The sequence below is a fragment of the Vanellus vanellus genome (assembly GCF_965231255.1).
Source record: "Vanellus vanellus genome assembly, chromosome: 3".
NCBI classification, from domain to species: domain Eukaryota; kingdom Metazoa; phylum Chordata; class Aves; order Charadriiformes; family Charadriidae; genus Vanellus; species Vanellus vanellus.
In genome coordinates this window covers 48,229,660-48,256,184 of record NC_138907.1, presented here as the reverse complement: position 1 = coordinate 48,256,184, position 26,525 = coordinate 48,229,660, and the positions used below count along the sequence as shown (strand labels likewise).

Here is a 26,525-nt window from a genome sequence, read left to right as displayed (position 1 = left end):
TGGAGAATCCAAGTGCAATGAATTACACTAGTATGTAGCTAATTAATATATGGGGTTTATAGTAGGAAAACAGAGGAACACAGTTTAATCTGTTTGACAAATTTTTTCTTCTCCACTGAGAAGTCTGACATGATCCCTAGAAGCAACTTAATAACAGAGCTTTCAAGGAAGCTATGTTAAACTTAGCATCTGCCAAATTTTATGAAAATGTTTGCTCATTTGCAATTTTGGACTTAACACTATTTTTATTTTAAGTGTAGAAAAAGCGTTTACTCCTTGTAAACAATTCTGTGAAGAGCACTGCTTTGATAATTGCCCTGTTTCAGTCCATTAACAAATATGTTTTAGCAGGAGAAAACTTAACTTCCACTGTGAAGTATGAGAGAAAATGCAAATAGAGCCTGTTCTTCTCAGAGGATGAAGAGGTCTTTTCAGCCTTCACTTTCAAATCTGCTTTCTGATATGCTATCCATATTTCATAGTTAATGAGATCCATAAACCCACAAATTTATAGAACAGAAATGTCCACAGTTTGGATAAAGTGGGTTAAAGCCATAAAAAATATAGTTTGTCTCATGCTGAAAGAAAGCGGGCTGTGGACATACAACTAAAATGCACATTAAATAGTTACTTTCTGAGAATAACATAATATTTATACATGAAGATTTGATTATTTTTCAAGATCCATGGTTTCAAAATACCAAAATGTGCACACGATAGAGAAGAGATTTTATACATTCTTTTTCTCTAAGTTTTTTTCTAGTTTCCTTGTGCCCCCCTTATATGGTAGATTAACATTCTGCTTTGCCCAAGCCTCCCGTAGAGCTTATACATAAGGTCAGAATTAAATTTTGGACCCCAGGTTGCCTATTTCCCTTCTTTCTATTTTAATCTGGTGTGTGGTTTTGGCAATAAGCCCAGAGAGCCATCAGTCTTAACTTTGAGGCCATTGCAGAGAAAAAGAGGCACCAGCAGTCATGCTTGCAGTCTGTTTCTTATGTTGTACTGGCCCTGGTTGTTTACAAGTGCAACTATAGATCATCTTTCACCTGTAATGCATGTAAAATACTGTCCAAACAGGCCAGGCCAGAGTGAATTATAAACAGAAATACATTTCTTCTAAGATATCTCTAAATCTGCGAATATAGGAAAAATTTGTATTGGAAGTGGAAAGTTGTGAATCACATCTTTTCCAAACATTGTAGCCAAAGAAGAGATGATAGGAAAATTTGGTTAAAAAGGAAATAAACCTGGAAAACGGTAGATGAAATTTGCATCCTGTTAAATGCTTTTAGAAGTGTAATATATGTCAGAAAATATGAACTCAAAGTCAGTAGCAGACTCATGGGTAGACATCACCTACTTCTGGAATTCAGGGCATTTGCAAGCTCTTTATGGCTTTGCCATAAAATATCTAGTTATGCCAGAATATCTGCTTCGGAGTAATTACATCTTTTGTGCCACTTGTAAAAAGAACAGTTTGGCTGTGTATGACGTATAAGAAAGTCAAACACTGAAGTGTATTCCTTCAACTTTGCAAGTGCTTTTAAAAAACTATTACTAATATGAAATAAGCAGAGTCATTTTAGATCTTAAATTATAAGCTCCAGAGAGTCTTTGCAATTTGATTGCAAATGAACTTTCACAAAAGACATATTAAGTATTGCTTAATTAGCTTTTGGAATAATAAAAAAAAACACTGAGGAAACTAGTTAACTAGTTTGACACACAGAAGTAGCTTTAGCAAGAACTGTAGTTGCAAGGAACCTTTGAATATTTTCTATTGTACAGTATCATGGAAGCAGAATTAGCTTGGTAATAGTATTATACTGATGTTACACAAGATATTTTTCTCTGAATATTTTCCTGAGGGATAGTTAGCTACGTGCATGCAAAAAAGCAGGATGTTTTAGAGTAGTGTGTAGGTATCTTTGTTAGGGTCTTGCAATTTTCAGAAAGACGTTGCTAAATCTATTCTGTATTTTTAAATGCAGTATTCTTTCTCCCTTGCCATGCAGACAGAAAAGCATAAATAATACCCAGATTCTGAACATTCCAGAATTTCAATCTTCTGACCTATTTGGCAAGCCAAGCTACATTTGTCAACACCATTAGATGTGATACTTTTCAGACAGAGTCCAAACGGGCTTTATGAGCTATCTACGTTTTTCAAAATATAATTGTTTAAAAAAAACCTTTCTCCCCCAGGGGGTGTATGTTTATTGTGCCTATGTGACTGTTTCCTAATAAATATTTGCTTGAAGTCTAATTGGATTGAAGAAAACATAAAATACAAGGAAGAATATTGTAAAGATCTCAAAGATAAACCTCTCTTACATACTTAGGACCTGCTTCTGTGATGTACGTTGGTATTAACTAAAGTGGAATTTGAGTGCATTCCCAAGTGCTTTACTGAATCGGGGCTTTATATTCCCACAAAATATGCATCTGTCAAAAGTGTTTTTAAAATGATAGGTGAGATTGTAACTGGCAGGGGATGGGGAGCCGGGGGGATTGAGGTGGTTTACTGATCTTGGCATTGCTTCCCAGCCCATTCTCTATCATCTACAGTCTCCAGGTTTTCTCAGTGTTCTGGGCTAACCTGGAACAAAAGTCAGCAGTATGGGATGTGATTGCAAGCTGAGATTGGTTCAGTCCCTCTTCAACCTCAGAAATATAACTTTCTTCTAATTTCCTCAAGATAGTCTTAAATGAACTAATCCGAAGAGAAGCAGTTCAAGTCTTACAGCAGCTAAGTTAGTTTTGGTTTAAAACATTAAAAAAAATCGCGTGATTAATCAAGAGAAAGTTGCATCAAATGAACCTGCTTATATTAAATCTGTATATTAAAGCTGAATGTATTCAGGCTTCCATACTCTGCTTTTCTCCTAATAGCTGTGTTTTGGCCTCCCAGGCCTGCATGCCTAGTTCAGTATCGCAGAGCCTATTTATTTTCTCTAATGACTTTGAAGTGGTGGATATGGCTCCCCCATTCTTTTACGGAGACTGAAGTATTGCATTTGCATGGATTAAGCATTAGTGCAAATAATATCTCTGAAGCTAAAGTTAGTCACTGTTTACAGTACTTTTTGAAAGTCCCATCTATAATCTGTTGCTATTTTCATAATCATCTTCTAAAGTTCTGAAGAAATTCAAGTTTTCTTGGTCCTGCTGTATGGAGAACTGACTTTATCTTTCTTTGTGGCTCTTGGCTCATAAACATATAAAAAAACTTTCGTAGGCTAACATACTCAACTTCCAGATGAACTTCCTTTCTTCTGCTCCACTCTCCCCCATTTTTTTCTTCGCCAAATTGTGTATATTTATTAGCATTATTAGACTCTGTTTCCCTGAACATTTTTTACATTTGACATAAGCTGAAGTATCAGAATTCGCATAACTGTGAATTCTATTATGTGTCACTGGCACAAACGCAAACCCCAGCATGTCTAGATCAGGTCTTCTACCTTCTGAGAAAAATGCATTAATTTTGCTGGATGCAGTTTGCTTACGGAGAAAATCTTGAGCAAGATCTTGCATAAGGCTCTTAAATGAGAGGATTCATATTCTTTTTCATGGCAGATGATCTTTCATTTTTCTCCATAACTGTATGAGTTTGCTCTGCTTTTCTCTGAGTTTTCCCCTTTACTGCCATGTAGGTCATTATTAGCAAGGTTTCAACAGCAAGGAAATAGGAGCAATGATTCAGTTATAAATTCCTTTTAGGCTTTATATTGCATAAAGAATTTTTCATCATGTTTAAGGTAAAAGACACTCTGGAATTTCGGATAACAAAATTGCTGTTGATTTTTAATCCATGCTTAATAATACTGCAGAAGGTGAAATGTAGTTATTGTTAGCGAGAGTAATAAACCTCTCCCAAATATTAAGCAAACTGACAGCTTTGAAAAAGTCAGAGATAACTTATTATAGAGAGGGAGAACAATAATTTCTGGTATCAGCAGACATTCTCCTGCCAAGTTGGTGTTGGTCAAAGTGTACGTTTACTCATGAGATAAATAGTTTTCACTTCCTTGCATATTGTATGTTAGAAGGAGCAGGCAGTACGTGAGGGTTGGAGGCGTGTTTGTGTGGCGTAGGTGGGTTTGCTCTCCATTGCCTTTGAGGGCTGACCTGTGTTCCCACCGGGCAGGTGACGTGCAGGGGCTGGAGCCGGGGAAGGAAGGGAGCGTGCCGTCAGGAAGCGGTGGCACGCGTGCACCTGCCTGTCATCTGCTCAGGGCTGCCTGCACCTGCCTGCTTGCCCCTGTCACGCCTGAGCAGGAATGCAAGCTGCACATCTGTCTAGGCTTTCTCTGGAGAAGCAGATGGCTATGCGTAACTTCGGAGAAGCAAAAATGTTTTCTGAAATGACCTAATGAGCCATTTATAGGTGGATGGAGAAAGAAGATAAAACAAGCCTTTGGGCATGTGGGTACAGTGCTTTGTAGGATGTACGGGAATTTTTCAAATTGCAATAGTAGAAATGTTCATGTTGAAGATACCAGAAACGGCAAAGCTAACCAAGAACAGATTTGTTCCCTTTCTTTTCAAGTGTATTCTTGATTGACATTGTCATTCCAGGGGTTAAAAGTCAAGATGGTGTCCAGTTCCTATCTCTTGCTTCCTCTATGACTTTGGTCAAATTGTTCAGTTCTTTCTCATATTTTAGTTCTGACTTGTGACAGTCATGTGCCAGCAGTCTCAATAATAGAAGTTCTTTAGCCAAAAGTGCTGTATAAATGTGAATTTTTAATATCGTCGTAACACTAATATTGCTAACACATATAATTCTCCTCCCCTTCCCCTTTATTTTGGGATTATTTCATTTGACATTCACTGAGTGTCATGTGCTGAGGTGTGGTTAAAGGAGCTTTTTATAAAGAAATGGAGCTATGTTAAGAGAAAAGTGATACACGTACATTGTAACATCCCTTACCAGCATTATATCTTAGCACCTCAAGACATCATCACTTGTTAAGACAATTCTATCCCAGTGTTGTAAGTGAGGAAACAACACACAGGGACAGTAAACATCAGATGTGTAAAGGTGGTTGTGTGTTATCTCCAAACAAAATTAGTGCTTTATGAGGAGATTTAGTTAATTGTTTAGGAATCTAATCAGTGTGTCTAGTGTCTCACCAACACTAGTAGGAAGTATATGCACAGTAACTACAAAGGTATATTACAGTCAGCTAGGCTGCTATATATTCCCCTGATAGATTTAAAAGAAGAGACGTTCAGTTCCTTGCCAAATACAAAATTATGTATGCATTGGTTTTAGCAAGGGCGGTTAATGCATACCTAAGTATCATTTCCTATTTAGCAATAGTTTGCTGTTTACTTTCTGTGTATAGGATACAGAAATACATCTTGGCGGAAAATATTTCTATGCTAGGACTGAAGTTCCATAAGTTCGTACTAAAGTCAATGAGAGCTTTACTACTGAATTAAATAAAAGCAGAGCTATGCCAATACAGTTTTGAAAAAAACATCCCTCAATCTGCTCAGTGTTATTTACTTTTTAGCAAAATTATACAATTGTATATTGTATTTGTACAGTGCGACTTCAATACAACAGAGGCATACTTCAGTCTAGCAACAATGGCAAGTAGTATTTTTCAATTACAGGAGGCTGAAAGCATAGCAGTTCTTCAGGAAGTTTATTTTGGCACAGCACCTCGTGCCAAAAAAAATAAGGTACCTTTTGTTTTAAAATGGCTGTGGATCAGTTCCTGAGGCTGGAATGTCAGTGAATGCTTATTTCATCGGCAAAGTGCCTGCAGAGTCCAATGCTGGCTGAAGTGGTGAGATCCCAAAGTTTGGCTTATTATAGAGCATGCGTTTTCTTTTAAACGGCATTCTTCTCCATGTTAAGTACACCTTTAAAAATGGCCAAGTTACTCTCACATAAATTGTTTCCCTACTTATATTCAATTTGCTCTGACATAGTGCTGATACAAGAAAATGTAGAATATTACATGTAAGTAATCTTATTTTCTTTAAAACCTTTTTTTGTAGTCAGTTCTTGCATAGCTCAGAAGACCATCTTTATGCAACAGCTGTGTGCACCAAACAAGGATTCTCTAATTTCACTGTATGTGTTCATCTAATCTACAGCATAGGTTTGATGTTCTTGTGCCAAAAGGTAGCATCTTTCAAGCTGTGTGTGGCAGTTTTCCATTCCAAAAGAAATAGGTGCTCTGGAAGTGGTTACTCTCTTGCAGCAAAATTACAAATCAGTTCCTAGTATCTTGACCATACCTGATCACAGGCTGCAGTTGGCAGTGCTTTTCGTAGGCCATCTGAGATACTGCTGTGTTGATTCATGGCTCAATTTCTCTTGGACGTTGGGATTGCCATGAAATAGAAGCAGACCAGTTCTTTTCTTCCTCAACCTGTGGACTTAACACCTGGAAAATTCCTTAGCCGGAGCTGTTTACCTTGGACCATATAACTTGAAAAGGTGAACCGTAGTATCAACAATCTTATTGTGCAGCTGCTTTGCAATACGAAGAAACCCTAGGAGAAAAAAGAAAACAAAACAACAAAACCTATATTGCACTGGCAAACAGTATTTGTTCTTTTGGAATTCTCTGTACTAACCATCTTGGTTCAATAACAGTTTTATTTTAAGAGCTTGTATACCAGACATGACATTAGTAACAATTGTCATAATATTTCTGGAAGCTGCAGAGCTTCAGACGTAATAAATTGTGCCTCATCTAATTCTGCTGAAGTTCACTGGTCTTTCTGTTGGTTTCACTGGGAAGTAGATCAGACCCTTAAAAAGTAGATGCTCAAAACAGCTTAAGAGAGGGAATGGTTGTACGTTAGGACAATTAAATAGATCTTGAACATCTACTCTGACTCTGGGGAAGAAAAAAAAACAAACCTAATTTCTAAGCTTGGCTAATTAAGCCTTGGACAGTTTTAGAAGTGAACTCCCACCTATCAAAATTTCTTTGTAGTCTCAGTGACGTCTTAATCCATGGCAAGGGTTTCACAGTACACTGTGAAAAATGTCCACACGATGGGCCACCAGACAGCAGCACGCTGAGCAGTTGCATGCCTAACCAGCTATCATTTGCCAGTACAGTGTGCGGCTGTGGAAGGACACGCTGTGTTAGCAAAGGTAGCCAAGCACACTCTGTCGAGGAGTTGTGCTGGTGGCAGAATTTTTACTCCTAAAACTTTGTTCCATGGACCAGTCCCTATGATTAAACAAACAGAAGGGGCTGGGGTAGGGTGTGGATAAGGGCTTTAGATTAGGAGTATGGTCAAGATGCAGGTAGTGGCCCCTTATTTTAAAGATTTTGGTAAAGGAGCTAGTGTGGAGTAGAATACAGAAATATATAGTGAGTGTCAGAAAGTAAGGGAGTGGAAGAATTCAGATCTCTGAAGGCTTATACTGGAAAGTTACTGGAACTAAGAGAGGGAAGTGACCTTTTGTGTGTTCTTTTATTTTTTCTCCATGTCCTCTAATAACTTTTGAATACATTGGCTAATTTCAGCCACATTTGACAGAGATGTAGGAGTCTCTGAGAGAAAGATTACTGCTGATTGTTTTAAATAGACAGCTGGGGAGAAGGGGAAGGCTCTCTAAATTGCCCAACAGGAGGAAGCTTTAATGTGACATCACATTAGCAGGGCATCCATGTGAGAGGGAGACATTGCTACAGGCCTGGGAAAAATATTCAAATAATTACTGAACCACTTCAAATGCCGGTGACATAGCACATAGAGATGCCCATCAGTTCCTGGTGCAGACATACCAGGAGTCTGTCAGAAATTTGTCCCCCATCAGGGACAAATTTTGTTAGTTGCAAGGCAAATGGAGCTACCAATACTTCCCCTTCTCATAGTTCCACAACATCTAAGTAATGTATAGAAAAAAAAAAAAAAAAAATAAAAAAAAGGAAAGAAAATGTGATCGTAAGAGCTTGCAGAGTCTGAAACAAATAAAATACATTTTGCTACCAAATAAATCCAATATTATCTATATAAGAGAAAAGTGAGGAGGTTCAAAGATACGTATGTCACCAGAAACGTAAGCATATATTTAAGAGTAAAAATTAAAAACCTAATGAATCCATTCAATTTAATAGAAAGGATGTGGCTGCAGGCTGGGCTACAATCAGATGGTTAGCCCGATGACTATAACTCAAAATTTATACGAATGTTCTGTAAAGTCACATGTATTATGGACTGTCATTAGCCCAGTAATCATTTAGATCAGAGTCAAGCAGTTGTGGCTAAAGGAAGAAAAGTAATGTTATTTTAATTGTTTTGGCAGGTGCTAGTGTGCTGTCTATTACATAACTGTGCACAAATAAGCTGAGGGGGCTAAACTTTTTAACTGGTGATACTCATCATCACACAAATGTCATTTATGCTGGGATTTCTTGTAGATATGATTAAAAGCTCTGGTAAAGGCCAGTATTTTTTAAAATTAAACAAGAAATGAGAAGCAATCTTTAGAACTGAAGGAGATTTTTGTCTAGTTGCAGATTGGTTAGCAGTAGTACTTTTATGTTATTATTTTGTAGGGTGCTTAAAGATAAAAGCAATTTTGAAGCTTTTTTTAAGTTGACTTCATTGGACGTTTTGGCTTGATGTAAATAATGGTGTTGTTCCACAGAGAGGTATCATTTTACATCAAACTCCTGATTAAACCCCAGTAAATAAACTTTACTCAGCAGTAAACTCTAAGCAATTGGGTTGTTTACTGCTAAATATTTACTGTGAAGCCTTAGAAGCGTTTAAAAACTGGTTTTTCGAGTTTCTGTTGCAGCAAACACCCTCATAAGATCTCTTTTCAATCCCCATTTTCCTTTGCCCACACCTTTTTTAAGCAGGAAGAGCTTAATTTAAGCTGTAATCTTTTATCAGAATAAACCTTAGTCGTGTTTTCAAAATACTGCTGCTCCTCTCCCCACTCAATTTGACAGGTCAAGGAAGCTGGTGATGTACTATGCTCCCAGCAGCCTATTGCTTAAAGCTGACTGATGCCAAATAAACGTGCAGTTTCACCAGCCCATCTCTGTCGGATACCACTCCTTAAATTTGCCACCATTGCACCAGTCTAGGTTCTCTTTGCTCAAGAACAGAGTACATAGCTCCAGTATACAGGGGTTTTAATGTCTTTTGACAACTCACACTGGGAATTTATACTAATAGCTGAAGGCAGGAAGATCTGGAATTCAAGAAAGGACTCTGTCTTTTGTTTGTAAGAATTTGCTTAGTGATACTTTCCATTGCAGAGAATTTAACTTCAGTGAAGTTGTGATCAGCTGACGGTTCATCTCTTTATATTTGGAACACAATGTGCCTTACCTTTCCTAGGCAAAGCTAAGCTTTACTGTTTTAACGACAAGTTCCTGAGATAGGATCTACCTGCTGCCTTTATTGCTCAAGCATAAATTGCCTATGGTTAAATGTTTGATCGTTTAAGATACAGGTGGGTTTGGGGGAGGTAATGTACGAAGTATACTGATAATACACTGACTGAGTTCAAATGGATCTAAAAAGAACTGGTTAAACTGGGAAAGTATTCAGATTTTGATCACCATCACTTGAATTCCAGCAGTTTATTGCTTGGGTCACATATAATTGATTTTTAATTATTGTTCTTCAATAGATTAATTTTAACTAGAAATTAGCAAATACTAACCTGTCCCTGAGTGTGGTGTTTTCCTTTTCATAATAGAAACAGGTATGTTCTTTTGAGGGTGGGTGGGGTGGGGAAAAATGCCTCATGTAATTTTTAAGTTATTTCTTTTTAAATTTGTGTTTCAAAATGTTAGCCATAGCCATGTCTTCTGTATTCAGCTCAACCACAGGAAGAAGACAACAGATTAGGAAAAAAATTAAATGCATAAGAACAACTTTAACCTAAATAGCAATTACTAATATGAATTTTTTGCATTGAAAAAAGTGTGTCCCCAGAATATTGTTGAAAATTCTCCTAAAGGAACCAGTTCTTAAACAAAATGTAGTATTTAGTGCATTGAGATACAGACAATGTGTTAAGTAGCGCAAGTAAAGAACTTTAAAATTAGTGTCATATCTTCACCTTTCTCCTTGGGTTCTAGAAATGAAGATAGTGAGGTGGCTTTGCCAGTGGGTGCGCTTCTGGCCTTCATTTGTGTCTGCTGAGATCTGGCATGTTCAGATACTTGCCCTCACATTTCAAGTGCAGTAGAACCTATTCATCTTCTATGGAGTTTAGAGGGTTCAAATTCTGTTGTAAGGATGAAGCATCTGCGGGGTTTTTTAGTATGTTCCTGAAAATAGGTTGTGCAGCTTTCAAAGGGCATAGGATAAAGTTTACACCTCTGTCAAAGAATCACTTGTTAATCCACAAAGAAGAGTCAGAGGACTAGCAGTATTTCCTTAAAACATAAAAATGTTTTTACATCCTGATTATTTTTATTACTATTAGTAGTAGTAGATCTAATTTGAACTGGAAATTTGCATTTCATTTACAAGATCCATGTATTTTTCTTCCTGTAAGTAAAAACTCTTCAGCAGGATATACAGTCTCCAGGTTTTAGGTTTGCGAACCGCTCCTGTTAGCGAACACTTGCGCTCTTGCAAAGCCTCTTCCCATAGCCAACGAGGACACACACAAGCACAGAGATCAGCCTGAACTTGTGGTCCACAGGCTAAAGCTCTGTGTTTCTAGAGCAGAAAAAGGCATGATATAAGTCTATGATGACGACTCTTCTAGCAAAGACATTTCTCAAATTGTTAGAAAAAAACAAGATACATTAGTGATGTTGGTGCTGTAGCACTTCTCTCGCTCTTTTCAAGTGAGCTTACCCAGTTCCGCTCAGGCCTTCTAAGCACAATATCGGTAACCTCTGCTGCAATGATACTAGAGGACCGTGAGCTTTGAGTTCTCTTCTTAGTCCTCAGTTAATGTTAGCAAATGGGAAAAGTAAGCTTTTCCCCCGAAAGGTTGAGTGGGTGGGGAGCTGCTCTTGGTAGGAGCAGCAGCAGGGGCACAGCGCAGGCAGCTGGTGCAGGAGGAGCAGTTCTCACGCACTCCCTGTCTCTCTCACGCAAATGTCATCAGCTGATGGTAGGAGTGGCAGCAGCGAGATCACAGGGGTGTATCTCACATGATTCACTGGGGTCCTGAGTTTATAAAAATAGTAAAAAGAACAGACACAATTTCCAATAAGAACTAATCTCTAGGGTGTAATGCCCTGGAAGCCAGCCTCCTTTTCTTTTGGAATTTTCCACTTCTCCTCATCGTGATGTCTTTGCATTGCAGACACCGAGCAGTTGTGAGCATTCCCATGGCAAAGCAAGTCTGTGGTTTGCCATGTGCACAGGCTTATTGTTATAGACTCACTGTGCTTTCATTTTCTTTGGTTTTCATTGCCAGACATGGAAAATAGAAACTACCCTTTAGTGAATGTATTTCCTGTCTGATTAAAATAAAGAAATCACTGTTGATAGTTCTTGCCTTGGTCTTACCAACATTGATTTCCATTAAAAAAAACAAGCCTTACCTGGTATCCACTCCTTGATGCTTTAGTGCTTTAGGAAAGTTCTAGATTTATATCCCTAGGCAGCGAAGTCTTCTACCTGTAAAATCTGTCACCAGCAATATTATTTTATCTTTTTAACCAGTATGTCTCCGGTGGATTTGAAAAGAGCACAGCTAGGGTGTATGGGTGGCTCAGACTTCATACTCACTTAGGCAGAAGTAACAATTATCATCAGTGATGGTACTACACTGATCTCCAGACAGTACTCAAAGTCCTCTTCTATATTTTACTATTTTGTGCGTCACCATCAAAAGCAAAATTTTTCAAATTCTCACTTAGACACTTGTTCTGCAAATATGTATGCATTTGTTTTGCACTAACTTGAATAACGTCACTGAAGGAAGTTGGGTACACATATTTGTGTTGGGTATATGCTTAGAGTTTTCAGAATAAAATAAAGATATAAAAGCTTTATTTTAAGATTTATGGCCCAGATGGCATCCAGCTTCCACATATAGTATTAGTAATCTGTTCTAACAGCTGGTTTACATCCTTGGTACCAGTGAGATTAAAAAGGACAGCAAAAGTGACTTTGTCAATAAATGAAAAAAAGGCATGAATAATCATATAGTTCACAGCCATTAAATTAGAAGATGGAAATTGCTTGCTGCAGATGCCAGCATTTACTATTTTCTTTTCAGCAGGTTAAATACTTGTTTTCATTATTCTTAATGAAAGTGTTTTCAGCAATTAAGTCTTTTGACATTATCAGTACTTACTGATCGTTCAGTGACAGAATATACTGATTTGTATGACAGGGAATTTAAGTCTGGTTTTGTGCTGATCTATAATAAAGAGACTATTTATGGTATAAATCAAATTGATATAAATTTGGCCAAATTGGATTCAGCTGGTTGGTGTGCTACTGTCACTCTTGGACTCTACTGCTAATTGTAGCTTGACCTGTCCCTTTTCTGTATAGCTTAAGAGGAAAACTTTACCTACATTTAGTACTTGTCAAAGTGCTCTAAAGTATTTTAATGAAGTTATTTGAAGTTTAATTTATTGTTGCATTGAGAATGAGACCAGGGTGCATAAATTCTGAAAGAATTCCCTAGCTGGATTAGTTTACCAAAAAAAAAAAAAACAAACCCAAAACGGAGAGTTCTGAAGATGCCCAGCAGTTCTCTTTGTACTTCTGCTCAAAAATTCTTCCTTTGCGATCACAAACCAAGCAGATTTCGTTTTAAAGCTTTTGATGTTGTGGACTTATTTCCTTAGCAGGTCTTGAGATTTGATCAGGTGATCAGAAGCCATCTGGTTAGTGCAATATAAGAAACACGATAACTGGCTGTGTGCACTGTTACACTCTAGTACAAATAATGCTGGTTCACTTAAACCACATTCCTCTTTCAAGTACCTTTCAGCGTTAAGTGGTTTGCAAAAACCTGCTTTACTTGCCAGAGCAAGAGCGTTATGAGTGTGCATGTAGTGACGCGTCTCAGCTGGCAAAATGATAGCTTACATCTGGAGATACTAATTTCCTGAAACTCAATAGCCTGATCCCATACTGAAAATACTTTTATTTTAAAGGGAGGGGAGAAGAAGGTCTCCCTTATTCAAGTATGAGTGTCACAGTCCGACAAGGATAGGTCTTTCATTTTCTAAATGACTGCTCAAATTAACTTGTGTTGCCTGCGTTTGTCAGGATGTCAGTGATTGTCTTCGGTTGTCTGGATTGGGTGAATTTAAAGTACTGAGTGTCAGTGGGTCAGTGCCTTTCCAGGAATCACTGGAGGCAGAAGATCTTCCAAGAGGGCTCTGGCCCACCCTGCCTTGTATCTTTTGCCTGCAACATCATCTCAAGATCCTCTTTTGCTTTTACACTGTAGTAAAAACAGTTAGTGGAAGTACACCTCATATCTTCAAGTCGGCTTAACAGAACCCTACTGTCCCTTGCCTCTGGTTAGGAGGAACCCTATCACAGAAGCCAGTTTCATGTAGTCAGATTATACAACAGACTTTAGCTTATTGCATAATAATACAGAAAACCTAAGTCCTTGACTAGGTTCTAGCTGTATTCTCCAAATGATTTATTGTGTTTGTCTTTTTTGGAAGAAGTTTTGTAGCTCTGTGTTGCTAGCAAAGGTTTCTTGATTTTGTTATGTGGACCTTAGCGGGGTAAAAGTTCTGATCCATTAGTACAAAATTTCATGTTGTCTGCTATTACTTGTCATTTTTTAAGTAGGGCACTGATGCTGTATGTTCATACCTTTAAGTCTTTGGGAATCTTTCAAGATGTAACATGTTATTATTGTTAGTAATAATGGGCTAACCCTTTCCATTGCATTTCAAACAAACAATTTACAGCTCTCCGGGAGCTAGGGCTAAATCAAATTTGAGCCACGTTTTTGTCCTTTCTGTTCTGGACTATTTCAGATGCAATTCCATTCCTGGTATAACTTAGACTGTAAGCAAAACTCTACTGTAAGGGTACAACAGCTGCCACAGATTACAGTACTGATGTCTGCATTATTATGAATCCCTCCTGTTCCTCACAGGCTGCCTCGGTGCTGACTGTGGAAGAGGCATTCCCTACTGAGGAGCTTTGTACTGTTTACACAATACTTAAAATCACAGTTTTCCTCATGTTGGATTCAAAGCTTTTATAGTTTGCTATGCTCTGCCACAGCAGGATGTTAAATTCACCCATCAAGTTTATTTTGGCCATGAGTTTCAATTGTCTTGCTGAGTTTCTCATTTTGCATTTTCTGGATGTTGTCATACCATTCCAGTATTTCTTCTGGAGACGTCCATGTTGAAGTGAAATAATTTGACTTTCAGACTACAGTCAGAGAAAATTTCAGAGTGTTTAAAATAAAAGTCTGGGCACAATACACTTTATTTTGTCAAATCTTACAATTCAAATGATCTCTAAGTGCTGTAACGTTTCCTAGTTGATCAAACTGTGGAAGGTCAGTGGATCACTGTACGCATCATTTTATACTCCCAGTTCATGTTTTGCATTCCAGTAACAGAATTTTTTCTGGGGAACTGCTAATATTTGAGAAATACTATGGAGAATAGCCATTTATTTTGTCTTTACATTTTCATTTTGAGTTTCTGTTTTAAAAACTTGAGTGAGATGCTGTATTTGTTTAAACGAACTGCACTTATTTCACTTTATTGAATAAAGATAGATATGGAATCCTTTGATGAATTCTACTATGCAATAGAGACCATCATTGTCACAACTTTGGGACTGCTTGTCATTTGCTCTGCTGTTCGCATGGTTATATGTGACGGAAAGGTGGCTGATATTCCCTGATTTGTGAGGCCTACTTTTTTTTTTAATGTTAACAGCTTGCGCAAGTGGACTCCAGAGCTGTACATCTTGGTGCTGTGTTCGTTCGTGGCCTTACGATTTTGCTCATGGCGAATAGTGCCTGTGGCTTTCCATTCAGAATGGATGATTTGATGCCTTGGGAAGTGTTTGATGGGAAACTTTTTCAAGAAAAATACCAGCAGTCGCACCAAGGTTGCTCTTTGGAAGAGCTTTTGGAAGGCAATGTGAGTAATCGCATCCTCTTAGACAGCTCTTTATTCTTTGTGAATTGTAGCTGGCCATGTTTGTTTGGTTCTTTTTAATATTCATGTTTACACTGGTCCCCTTTCTTTGTACTTTTCCTCTCTTCCTTATTCCTTTTTCATCCTCTCCACCAAAAAAACCCTAAAAAGGTAGGAATACTGAGACTATGAAGGAAGCTATAATTTTACCTTTATTTTTGTTTCCACTACTCAGAAAATAATATAAGGAAGTGTCAAAATGGTCATCATTTTCAAAAAATGAAAATACCTGTAATGGTTTTCTAGTACTAAGATATTAGTGTAAGATTTTAGGTGAAATATTAAGAATGTCTTTAAATAAGCATACTAGGCATAATTTTTAAAGTGTTTAAGAGTGATAGTTTTAAAAGTATTACGGAATCTAAAGTTGGAGATGAAGGTCTGGTGAATTTAAAGAGGAACTGGAAATAAGAGGAAGGTATATATCTAGGTATTTTTTTAGAATCTCATCAAGTACCTTCCTGTGCCTTTAAGTACTTATTTATCTCTCAATCCCACTGTTCAGAAGGTGGGGATTTGTACAATTTGCATGCTATGTCACCAAAAAAACAGTATTACTTAAAACATGTCTGCCCAGTCAATGGCAGGGAGCTATCAGCAGAGTCTTGCTGGGTACGGGCCATGTCTGGCGCATTAGGGCAGCATCATGTCCAGGCTCAGAGGTCGGGTCTGCTAGACTGGATGCAAGGACCAGACCTGGCTTGTGCCCCACCAGCACAGAATATATGGAGAGATGCTTGGGTAGGTCTGTACTCATCTGTGGAGATAGCTCTTAAGACCTTCAATTAATGCATCTCTTTTCAATGTGGAAATGAAAATCCTGTATCATTTAATTACTTTTGAAATTTTTACCTTTGAAATGTTTTTACCTGCTGTTACATATATCACTTGAGGTTAAAATAAATAAAAGTGATTACAGAGAAAAAAAGGTTTTCAGTTTTGAATTATTTTAATCTCATGCATTCAATATTAGTTGTTGTATAATTAGTTTTCTTTTCTAATTCCAATTACATACCATCCTGATCTGGAGTGATGAGTGGAACGCTTGTGGGTGGGTGGAATGTATGTGTTTTCAGCATGGAGGAGGATGGTAATCTTTTCCATATGGAATTAATCATATGATTAGGACTATAGTCTCTATCCAAATCCTGTGGTTCCCATTAATTGCTCCATTGATTTCAGTAGATTATGGATTGAGCTGTTGGTTCATCCAGGTTTTCATGTAGGGCTTTAGCAGAACAATAGAGGGTCTAAAGAATAAATGGAACAAAATAAAACTATACAAATTATGTGAAACTGATACTTTTCTAGTTGGGTAGAATTCGTGTTAGTGAATAACTTTTACAATATGTAATCGATACAAAATTTATATTGTCTGAGAGGTATTTTTAAATGTGTTAGGTAGTATGTTTTAGCTAACACATTTAAAAATCTTGATGTGGTCAGGTTGAGGTTGTCTTTTAACCTGTCTCAGAAAGCAGATGAAGGAAGATGCTTAGATCCCTAGAAGAGAGTTGGAAATTTGATTGATCAACTAAAATATCTAGGTTAGGGTTTTTAAAAGCCTGATGCTCTAGTTTAGCCAAACCCCAGATGAACTGTTCTGTTGTGGGGAAAAATAGTCTAGTCCTGTGAATTTTTAGAGTAGTTCAAATATATATTTTCTTTTTTAGGTACGGTTTTATGGTATGTATGTGGCAGAGAGTGCTCCCAGACTAATAAAATAACTTTCCAGCTTATCAGTTTGAGGCAAGAATCTGTTTTTGGGAGAATTGCCAAGAGATGCCAGTTTAGCTGAGGACACTGGCAAGGCAACAAGCATATGTGATTGTTTTTTGCTATTATTATAAGTTCAACCTTAATAAATAAAACTGGTACTTAGTTCCTGGCAGAGCTTAATGTACTGCTGGAAGCCAAGATCTTTCAGCACTTGTTTGTTAACAATCTACCCTTGAGCACCACAAACCTAATCTGATAATAGCAACAGCATTGTATTCAGAAAAAAGTTAGTCTAGATGGGATGTTTTGTTATAGAAAAGATAAATAATAGGAAAAGGTTACTCCTTTTGGTGTTCGACGCTTGTCTCCTAAGGTCCCTCCTCTATGATCTGGACAGTTACATTACTTCAGGGAGTTCAGGAGATCTCAGAATCAGCATTGTTTTGATTATGATGGGTTTAAATACAATTAATAGCTTTATGAAATTACAGTAGAAATACAATCTTGGTTAAATGTTTACATGTATACCAGAAATTTTGAACATTTTAGGGTTTGCTTCCCACAGATTCTTGTACCAAAAGAAGAAGAAAATGTATCAATTAAATGTAGTTGATATATTTGTGGGCAAGTTTTTGTGTAGCTCGGCTATTTGTAGCCTCACAGCTGTTAAAGATAAAAAATGGAAATCTTCTGATAAGAATCAAAAATAGAGCCATCTTGCTTTTTAAAAAAATATTCTAAGTTCATATTATGCTAGATGTCTGTTTTTCATAACAGTAATCATATTAGTTTGTTTATCCACACAGAAAATTGGATATAATAGTCTCATAAAGCAGTGAGGCAATGATATTATCACTTTATTAGCCTTTTTATTGTGCTTCTCACTAATGAGAATGTTCATGATCGATTTTTTTAATTAAAACCAAATTACTTAATGGGGTCAGCATAAGTGATATGTTTTCTCCTTTTCTGATCATGCCTTTCATCCAACCTTCATGAACGCATTCTGAATTTATTCTCCCAAGAATACAATGAAAGGTTTTTCCCGTTAGTGAGTGTTCTTCACAGACTCCATTTGTGTGGGGAAAAAAAAAATCTGTGGGTTTTGCTTAAGGCTCTATAAAGAGTTTTGTTAACTCAAAAAACGTGCTAGGAAACTTCGCAGGAGGGTTCAGGATTCAGAACCTACCTCTAATTTAAGAAACCTCTCTAGTTGCTGCAATCTTGCTTCCTATTGGATTTTCACCTTATCCTGTAATCCTCTCCACTCCTTCCTGCTCCCCCTCTGCCTTGGCAGTTACAAAAAGGACGCTGTAGACATCGGTTCAGTTTTATGAAAATCACAAATGATGATATTGCTCTAAAATATGTCTTTTCATAATTCTTTTTAATGTGTACTACTGCCCATATGCCCAGCACAAATCAATAAAAAAGAAAAATATTCTAAGATCTGACACTTCTTCAAAGCTCACTTTAATCTGTGAAAGTTAAGATATATCACATCTCTTAATATTGCACCTTAAAAGAGCTTCATCTTGTCCTTTTGACAGTAGAACTTTTCATCACACCACAAGGTAAACGTTTGTATTTAATTCCCCATTTCTCTTTAGACTTGGCTATATTTTATCTGTCAGCAGTGGGGGATGATGTACTACTATTGTGTTAAGTTTTGTTACTAATATATGAGATTAAGATACTTTGATTTTTACTGGTGTGATTTCTGTGAGTTCATCAGTCCTCACCTGGAGCCTTTAACCATCTCTGCCTGAAGTATTGCTGATAGACGTCTAATTAAGTATATGTACAGGTGCAAGGTAATAAAATAGGAGAAGCAAGTGATTTACAGATGTCATCAGAGAAGAATCAACTTCAGTGAGAAAGGGGAAAACATCCCTTCTGCACCCCTACTCCAATCCTTCCAAGGATCCACTTTTAATACTAAATGTTTGAACCTTGTTTCCTGAAAAAATGTGAACCAGATCTACCACCTTCATATACGTATGAGTGTGGGCTAAGAACATTTTCTTCATTGTTGTATATGTGGTTGATTTGTGCTACACCTGAAGAGAGAAAAGCAGAACAGTCATTGATCTTTAACCCCATTGTCTGCAGGAGTCTTTGTATGCACCCTTCCACAATCTGAAGTCTTTCATTTGCCAGGCTTGCATGGCGGAGAAGAGAACAATCCAGAGCAGACCAAGAGGGAATGGCTTTATCACAGGTTGGCATTGTGTTAATTTTCTCAGTGAAGTCAATATATTGATAAGCTCTATTATCCTTCAGCAGCAGCAATATTTATATAGGCAGCCCATCAAGCTAAGTAAATTGTAAGGTCTTTCTCCAAGAAACCTAAGGAGACATCTAAGAAAATATTTCATGTGTTTAGGAATTCATGTGAATTTGATTACCTAAGTTCAGCTAAAATAATATTTCTGTCTAGCTATGTAATTAGTGAGATCTACACAGTAAATAAAATACATTCACTGACAGAAACATCACTGCTATTTACTCGGTGACTAAAGTTATTTTTATAGGAGGGATTAGATGACTCAGAGTTTTTTCTTCCTTTCCCTCGGGGGACCTATTTTAACTTTGATAGTTGAAGGCCTGAGTGAGGCATTGAAGAGAGAATACTCTTTATTGGACTGACTGATATAGTTCAAAATATAAGAAAGGTTTCGGGCAGCCTGGAGAACGGCTCTTTTTTTGCCTAAGACCTTGAGCTTTTTTTCCCCAACTTTATGGCTCAGTGTACGAAAGACATTGGTTTTCCCCGCCTGATCCGCCTGCCTTTTTGGAGAAAAAAAAAAATTCTAAAAGCTTTTGAGCACCATTCACAGATCAGCCTGAATGTTGAGGCTTTTGAGGCTTTGAAATAATTCACACTGAATCTCAGTGTTTATGCTGATATTATGTTTATTGCCTGCTTAATACTTGATCAGTTATAATGTCTGTGAGGATAAAAATTAGCCCTTCAAAATTCCTTGAGCAAATTACAACAGGCAAAATTGTTTTCTGCTGGTTCAGTACTTTGCATTATGTGACAGCAATATTTCTGATGTGTTACTCCACCATATTGGTGCTGGACATTCAAAACTAAGGGTGTCTGTTGGTGGTTTATGATACCAGACCTTGTTAGCATCTGCTATTGCTTGAGAGCTGTACTTAACCATTTTAATTATGATTTGTGATTCCAATTTGGACAGAGATTTCTGTTTTGTTTTAATGACTGCAGTCTCCAAATCTGTATCATAAAATTTTGATCTGGTTTCTAAATACTCATGTTAACAGCTTGTAATCATGATGTGCATAGATAGAAATGAGGACAAGAACCATGCTTATTAGGCTGACTTTAGTTCGGAAAAATCATAATTGTGCATAAGTAGTTTGGCATAAAACTAAGAAATGCAGTTTCCCAAAAAAGAATACGCTGTCTCTCTTTTTCTTCACTTAATCTTATATACAGTCAGAGTTGCTTAGTAAATACTGTTTTTCAGGAATGCAACAAAGAGAATTTAATCCCAGGTTCCAACAATCACATAGAAGTTCTTTTGTTCCTCCGTATCATAACCAGATGAGGGGGTTCCTATGGAGAAATCCTCAACCACAAGGTAAAAAACGCATGCACATGTGTGTATTTGGAATCGTCTCTATCGACAGTATAACAGCTCCATGTCTATATGCAGTTTGTGTTTGTATGTAGGCAGTTACCCTGTGGCCACAGCAGTCAGTGATAAAACTTGTGTCAGTTCTGGTTGCGTTAGCAACTACCATTAGCAAAATGCAACTCTGCAAGGTGAGGTGGAGTGTAGCATTATAATCTGGAGTCATCTTTTACTCACAGTGTTCTGGAACAAAGCTTTCATGTGATATTTCCATGCTTGGGCTCAGCTGAAGTGTGTTTAAAATTGTAGTAGTTCTAAAATGAATTGGCACAGCTGCACAGAAATGTCTGTCTGAAGTCTTCAGCTGCAGATCTTAGTTCATACTTCAACAAAATACTTAAGCATATGAATAAAGTTAAAGACATTCTTAAGTGGTTTTCTAGATCAGGGTCTCAGCTACCAGATCATTGCCTAAGCAATACAAATGCAAGTTCTATCTTGTCTTGGCATTAATCTTAAGTAATTCACCAATCTCACTTCTTGAACAGAACAGACGTTTCAATGAAGCATCACTGTGGATATCACTGTTGAGCTAACATAATTCAGTTTTAACTCATAATAATGAGGAAGTAAAGCATATTCACATAGATTAAAGAAAATGAGAAAAAGGAAGAGAAGTGTCTAAGAAAGATCAATTGCTTTATTAAGTCTCCAGAGCCTAAATTTCTGTGTTTCCAGGTGAGGTTTTCAAAGAAGATTGATGATGTGGTTAGGGAGGGTAAATAATAAATAAATACAGGAAAGTCTTTAATGTGTTTCAGCTGCCACTGTTCTATGCTTGGGAGAGAGATACTTTCATTTGATTCACAGATAAGATTCTTTGATCGTGTAGGCAAAATGTAAAGCTAAAATATAGAGTGTGTGTACTGACTGTGAGCAGAACCAAATCTGGTCATTGTTACTGTGACCATCTCTAGAAACCAGCTGTTCAGGAGTCAGGTCATCTCTGACCAACTCCAGAGATCTTACGACTAGATGTACTCCACAAAGTATGTTCCTCAGTAACTGTGCTGAACTGTGTTATAAATGTGTTTCAGTAGCATGATTAAAACCTCTTGGTTTCTTCTACACGAGTCCTGTTTACTACCCTCAGGGCGCTCTTAAAACATGATCCCATAAGTGCAGTTAAATTGTCCCTGTTATAAGTAAAATAGATCTATTGGGACAATATATCCGTCCTTATCAAAGAGCCCTGCAATGTTTTAGACGTCCTTTTAAACTGATCTACCAGGATGACTCATTTTGACAAAGTTTCTTTTTCCTAATTTTGCTAATATTAGGACATATTTATTAGTATTTGGGTTGCTTCATTATGTAGCCTGTGAAGGAAGGAGTGCCACCACCCAGAAAGCATAAACCTAAGAAGCACTGGTATTTCTCTGAGATGATGGTTTGAATCCCCTCAGGCAGAACAAGAATTGAACTTAGGCATCCCTCATTTTATGGTGAATAGTAACCACTGGTCGGTTGTAATTAATGTCTCATCCTCTAGCTGTATTTTGAGAGAAGGGAATTCAGCTGTGGGTTTTCAGGTTTTTTTTTTTGGGGGGGGGGGAGTTGTTTTGTTTTGATTTTATGTATTTATTTTAAGTTGTCTTCATAAATTACTTGGCCGTGCATCCCAATTGGGAGTGCATCCACATAACTCAGAGCAGGACAGCTAAGCCTCACAGGGAGGTAGATTTTTCGTTAGTGGTTCTTGTTTGTTAATTTAGAAGACTTCCTATTTAGCACGCTGACTTTTGTGTATCCCATTCTGAGTGTCTGTCCACTCTGACGCTTGTTAAACAGATTGTAGGTATCTAATTTAAAGCGAACGTTGGTCTTATGTTATTGAGATATAAAACTTTGTATTGCAACACTTTGTAATCCGTGTGCTTTGAGTTTAAAAGTCTTGCCTGAGGTAGTCTAGATGTCTGTAATAAAGCATGATTTTCCGGATTCTAGGTTCATGGCTGAAAGACCGCACTGCACGCCATATAGCCTACTGGTAGATCAAACTTCATTAATTAGCAGTTAAGGCCACCAATACGTTGTTTTGAATCACATTGTTACCTCATTCTACAAATAGCTAAAAATAAATTGAGCACTAAGAACTATGGAAATCACTATTGAGTATCATGTGTCTTTGTCACTCTCTTCAGCAGTCCAGCTCATAAATACTGAGCTTGTTTGTCATAGCATACAAATTACCACCTAATTCTGAATCAATGTATGAAAGATAGCAAAAAAAGAAAATAAAAAAAGTAAGTCTAACCTTATCTATGCATTGCCTTATATACTCCTATAGCTGTATTTTAACATTCCAGTGATTTGGACAATGGTTCTCATACTAGTATTTGAAAACCTGTCTGAACATTGAGCTGAAGATAAGGGAAGAATATCAGGAAGAGAGTGTCTATGGGACTGGTTTCAGGTGTCTTTTAGAGCTTTATATAAGGCTTTGGGTTTTGTTACTAAATTACTTCTGAAGATTACAATTTTAGTACACACAGTGTATCTCTTAACTCATTCTTTTAGAACTGCTTATAGAATTGCTACATTAATGGTTGAAATCAAGAATAGCCTAATACATTAGACATAGCGAAAGGTATTGGCAAGGATATATAATTTCTGCCAGTGGTAAGGTAGACACCCGAACTCTCTGTATAATGGACCCAGGGGAGGGATGAGGACATAATGAGTAAGAGCTGTCAGAGAGCTAGAAGTAATAGATGAGAATTTCAGCTACCAGTCATCTACCAGCAGAATCATAAACAGTGAGATGGGGAAATAGTGAAGAGTTTTGACAATTTCATACTCGCATTTAGAAGTTGTTGGATTTGGGAGTCAACTATATGCTGCCTAAGAAAATTGTTCTCTCCAAAAAAATAATCTTGCTTTCTTTGTTTCCATCCACCTTGCCTTGTTTTGATTCCATCTCTCCATTGGAAGAGTAAAAGGAAAATAGGCAGCTTTTTTTTTTTTTTTAAATAATTTAAATTAGAACTGCCACTTTTTCAAAAGTATTTCTTTTTCTTTAAAAGCAAGGTCTTGGAGAAAAGCTTTTTTGGAAAATGGAAAGCAGTTTTTCAGGGGAAAGGAAAGATGAGTTTGAAGGAAAGATATGGAAAAAATAGAATTGTTGGAGGTATATCTCACTCAAGAGAAACTCTTTTGTCCAAGACAAAAGGGAATTATCCAGAGTCCCGTTTCTTCATGGAATGTAATTGCATCAAAAAGGTACATTCACTTCAGTCTTAGCACACTGTAAACCATGTAGCTGAATGTAATACAATTATACTGAAGGATCTGAGTTTGTAGCAAGTTTTCATTTGCTAGGTATTTAATAAAGGCTTCTACGCTCATGTTGCATACTCTGTGTTCAAACGCGTTTCTGATTAATAGGATTTTGATAGAACTGTAATGTAGGTGGGCCTTGGTGGAACTTCGGTGCTGAAAAAAAGGTTGCATTTACAGTTTGAGTAGTACTTTGCTTATAGGAATCTAGAAATAAAGCAGTATCACACACAGACATACTTAAACCAGTATGAAAATGTTTGTTAATATAGCTTATGTCTGGTTCTAAATAGTTTAGTTTCCTTTCCTGAATTCACACAGTCTGATCTACTAACCAGAGTGTATGACCTGTATGATTCACTATCCTAGCGCATTAATTGGACTACATTTAAAAGTTAAAGTGGCCCAGGAGCTTTAAGAAGAGCAATGCCACCGTGGACTTTATCCTCCAACATCTCAAAATGCTATACATCAACTGGAGACAGAAATGTTATTTTTTCGTAATATGTATTAATGTATTTTCTCTTGCAGACTATCTGAATAAGCCCTTGTTTTCCTGCTTTAATGTTAACTACAAGTATTTAATTCCTCTGCTACTCCCTCCAGGTAGAGAATATAGATTGGGACATCCAGACCGGAGGAGAAGATTCCACCTTCCTCCTTGGTAAAGACTACATGTATACAGGTAGGAAACTGAGATGATGGGATAGTTACCATTGAGATAATTTTTGTCTATGAGAGCCTCTTTTTGTGAACTTTACAGAGTAGCTGTGACTTTATGAACCTTACAGAATAAAATGTGACTGCGGAGGAAATCGCTTGAAGCTGAGACTATTCAGCCTGTTAATCACTTGTCATGTTAGGTCTAAGCTTGCTATGAGACCAGAATCACTAAAACTTAAGTTAAAGATACCAGCTGAAGCATAGCACGGTATAGCTACATAGTTTTGTCCCTTTGACAGTGTTTTTACACTGTCAGTGTTTAAAGTGTTTTTACAACATAGTGAGGTATTCCTGACTATGAGTTTTAAGACTTAAACGATAAGTTTTGCATATTTTTGTTATAGTTGTGTATATTACAAGAGTTTGCTCACTATGAATAATGTGGTATATCCATGCTGAATTGTGGTTTGTGTCTTAATTGTGGATTATATCTTTATTTTAAGGGTTATACCATTGTTACTGAAACCTGTTGAAAAGTTTGAAACATGACATCACTGATGTAAACATTGGCTGCCAGTGAAACAAACTGACCTTCCTGTAAAATGCAGCGCTTTCTTTCAAGAGCCAAAATTTGCTATTACTTTTGGCACTTCCAATTAAGCAACTTTTTCTATCTCAGCTGACTGTGTGGAGTAAACCCACATCATTGCTGAGGAGAGAAAGAATCTGAGTCTTGTTGTGCTTTACTTCTGTAATAAATAATATTTATGAGAACTAAGTATTTTTTCCTGTCCAGAATTGTAATTTAAACACTTATCTTCATAATTGTTTCTTAAGAATTAATATATTTCATTTTGTGAATAACTTTCAGTGATGTATGTATTTAATTATAAAATTAAATTATTTTAAATAGAGTTAATGTAAATGATACTAAAGAAATGTAAAATAACAAAGCACGTGCAATTTTTAACAGCACCATAGGATCATATATTGGTAAATTGGTACCACAAAAGCCCCTCTTCAAGTCATTACTTGTGTTTTTTAAGAAACTGTTTTTGAGATTACAGCAACTTTCTTATGTCTTCCATTTGCATACCCATTCAGTTAAAAATAATCAGAGGTGCTTTACTTAATTACTGTCTTCAGGCTTGAAAAAATAGGCAGTTATGCAGAAATCCCGTTTTAAATCATGAAGTGTACAAATTGTACTAGAGGAAAAAAGTGTGAACAGCACTTATGTCACATAGAAAGTGGATGACACACTTATAACTGTGGTTATCTCTTTGCTGATCTGCATCTCAACCTAATTGAAAACTGTCTCCATCTATGTAATCTTCAAGAATTTCATGCTTTTTGTAGGTTTCTAGCAGTCTTAGAATTGGGTTGACTGGAGTGGATGTTTATGGAACTGATGGGTTTTCATCTGTTTATATGCTTTGGAATCGCAGTATCTTTAGTTTTGTATTTCAGCATTTTCAGTACATTAAGTTATATAGTAACCTCTCTTCTTCTCATACGCAAGGTATATGATGAAAGAAGAATGAAAGCCTGATGCCTGTTCTGCTCTCAAAAAAGACTGAGCAGCAGAAAAAGAGGATATCCAAAGATAGAGGCAAAATGTTAAGAGCAAATTTTGAAATACCGTGCCTTGGCATCAACTATAAACATAGGTCTTATTACTCTGAGAGCGAACAGTCTCTGCAAAATATGCTGCCAATTTCAGTAGTTAGACAAGGCCCAGCTAAGAAGCAAAGTTACTGGACAAAATTGGTCCTGTTTTACCTCAAAACAGGACATAGAGTTTGCAGATTTTTATAAGAGCATGTTTAGTTGCTGAGAATGATGACTATTCCAAACAGCAAAGTCAGTGGTGTTGCACATGGACAAAACTTTCAATTTATGCAGAAAACTGTGGCCTTAATGTTTATCCTGTTGGAAAGTCCACTCTTTTGGATTTTTTTTTGTTTGTTTTCAATAATAATGATTAGTATCTTGTTAGCGTAGTTCTCATAATCATCATTCTAGATTTTACTGATACAGAAACTGTATCTGTCTTAGGATTCTTATTGTA

General features: G+C 36.9%; 1 protein-coding gene across 1 annotated transcript in view; it reads left to right on the top strand.

Annotated features, from left to right (window-relative positions):
• The window catches only part of FAM120B (family with sequence similarity 120 member B), a gene marked incomplete at both ends in the record, with an annotated part of 53,149 nt that extends 28,146 nt beyond the window's left edge, over nt 1–25,003 (top strand). The window contains 5 exons of the mRNA XM_082481549.1: nt 14,865–15,071; nt 18,960–19,068; nt 20,345–20,458; nt 24,398–24,455; nt 24,958–25,003. Of these exons, the coding sequence (XP_082337675.1) occupies nt 14,865–15,071; nt 18,960–19,068; nt 20,345–20,458; nt 24,398–24,455; nt 24,958–25,003 (534 nt within the window). The remainder of the gene's footprint in view (nt 1–14,864; nt 15,072–18,959; nt 19,069–20,344; nt 20,459–24,397; nt 24,456–24,957) is intronic.
• Nucleotides 25,004–26,525: the final 1,522 nt, after the last annotated feature.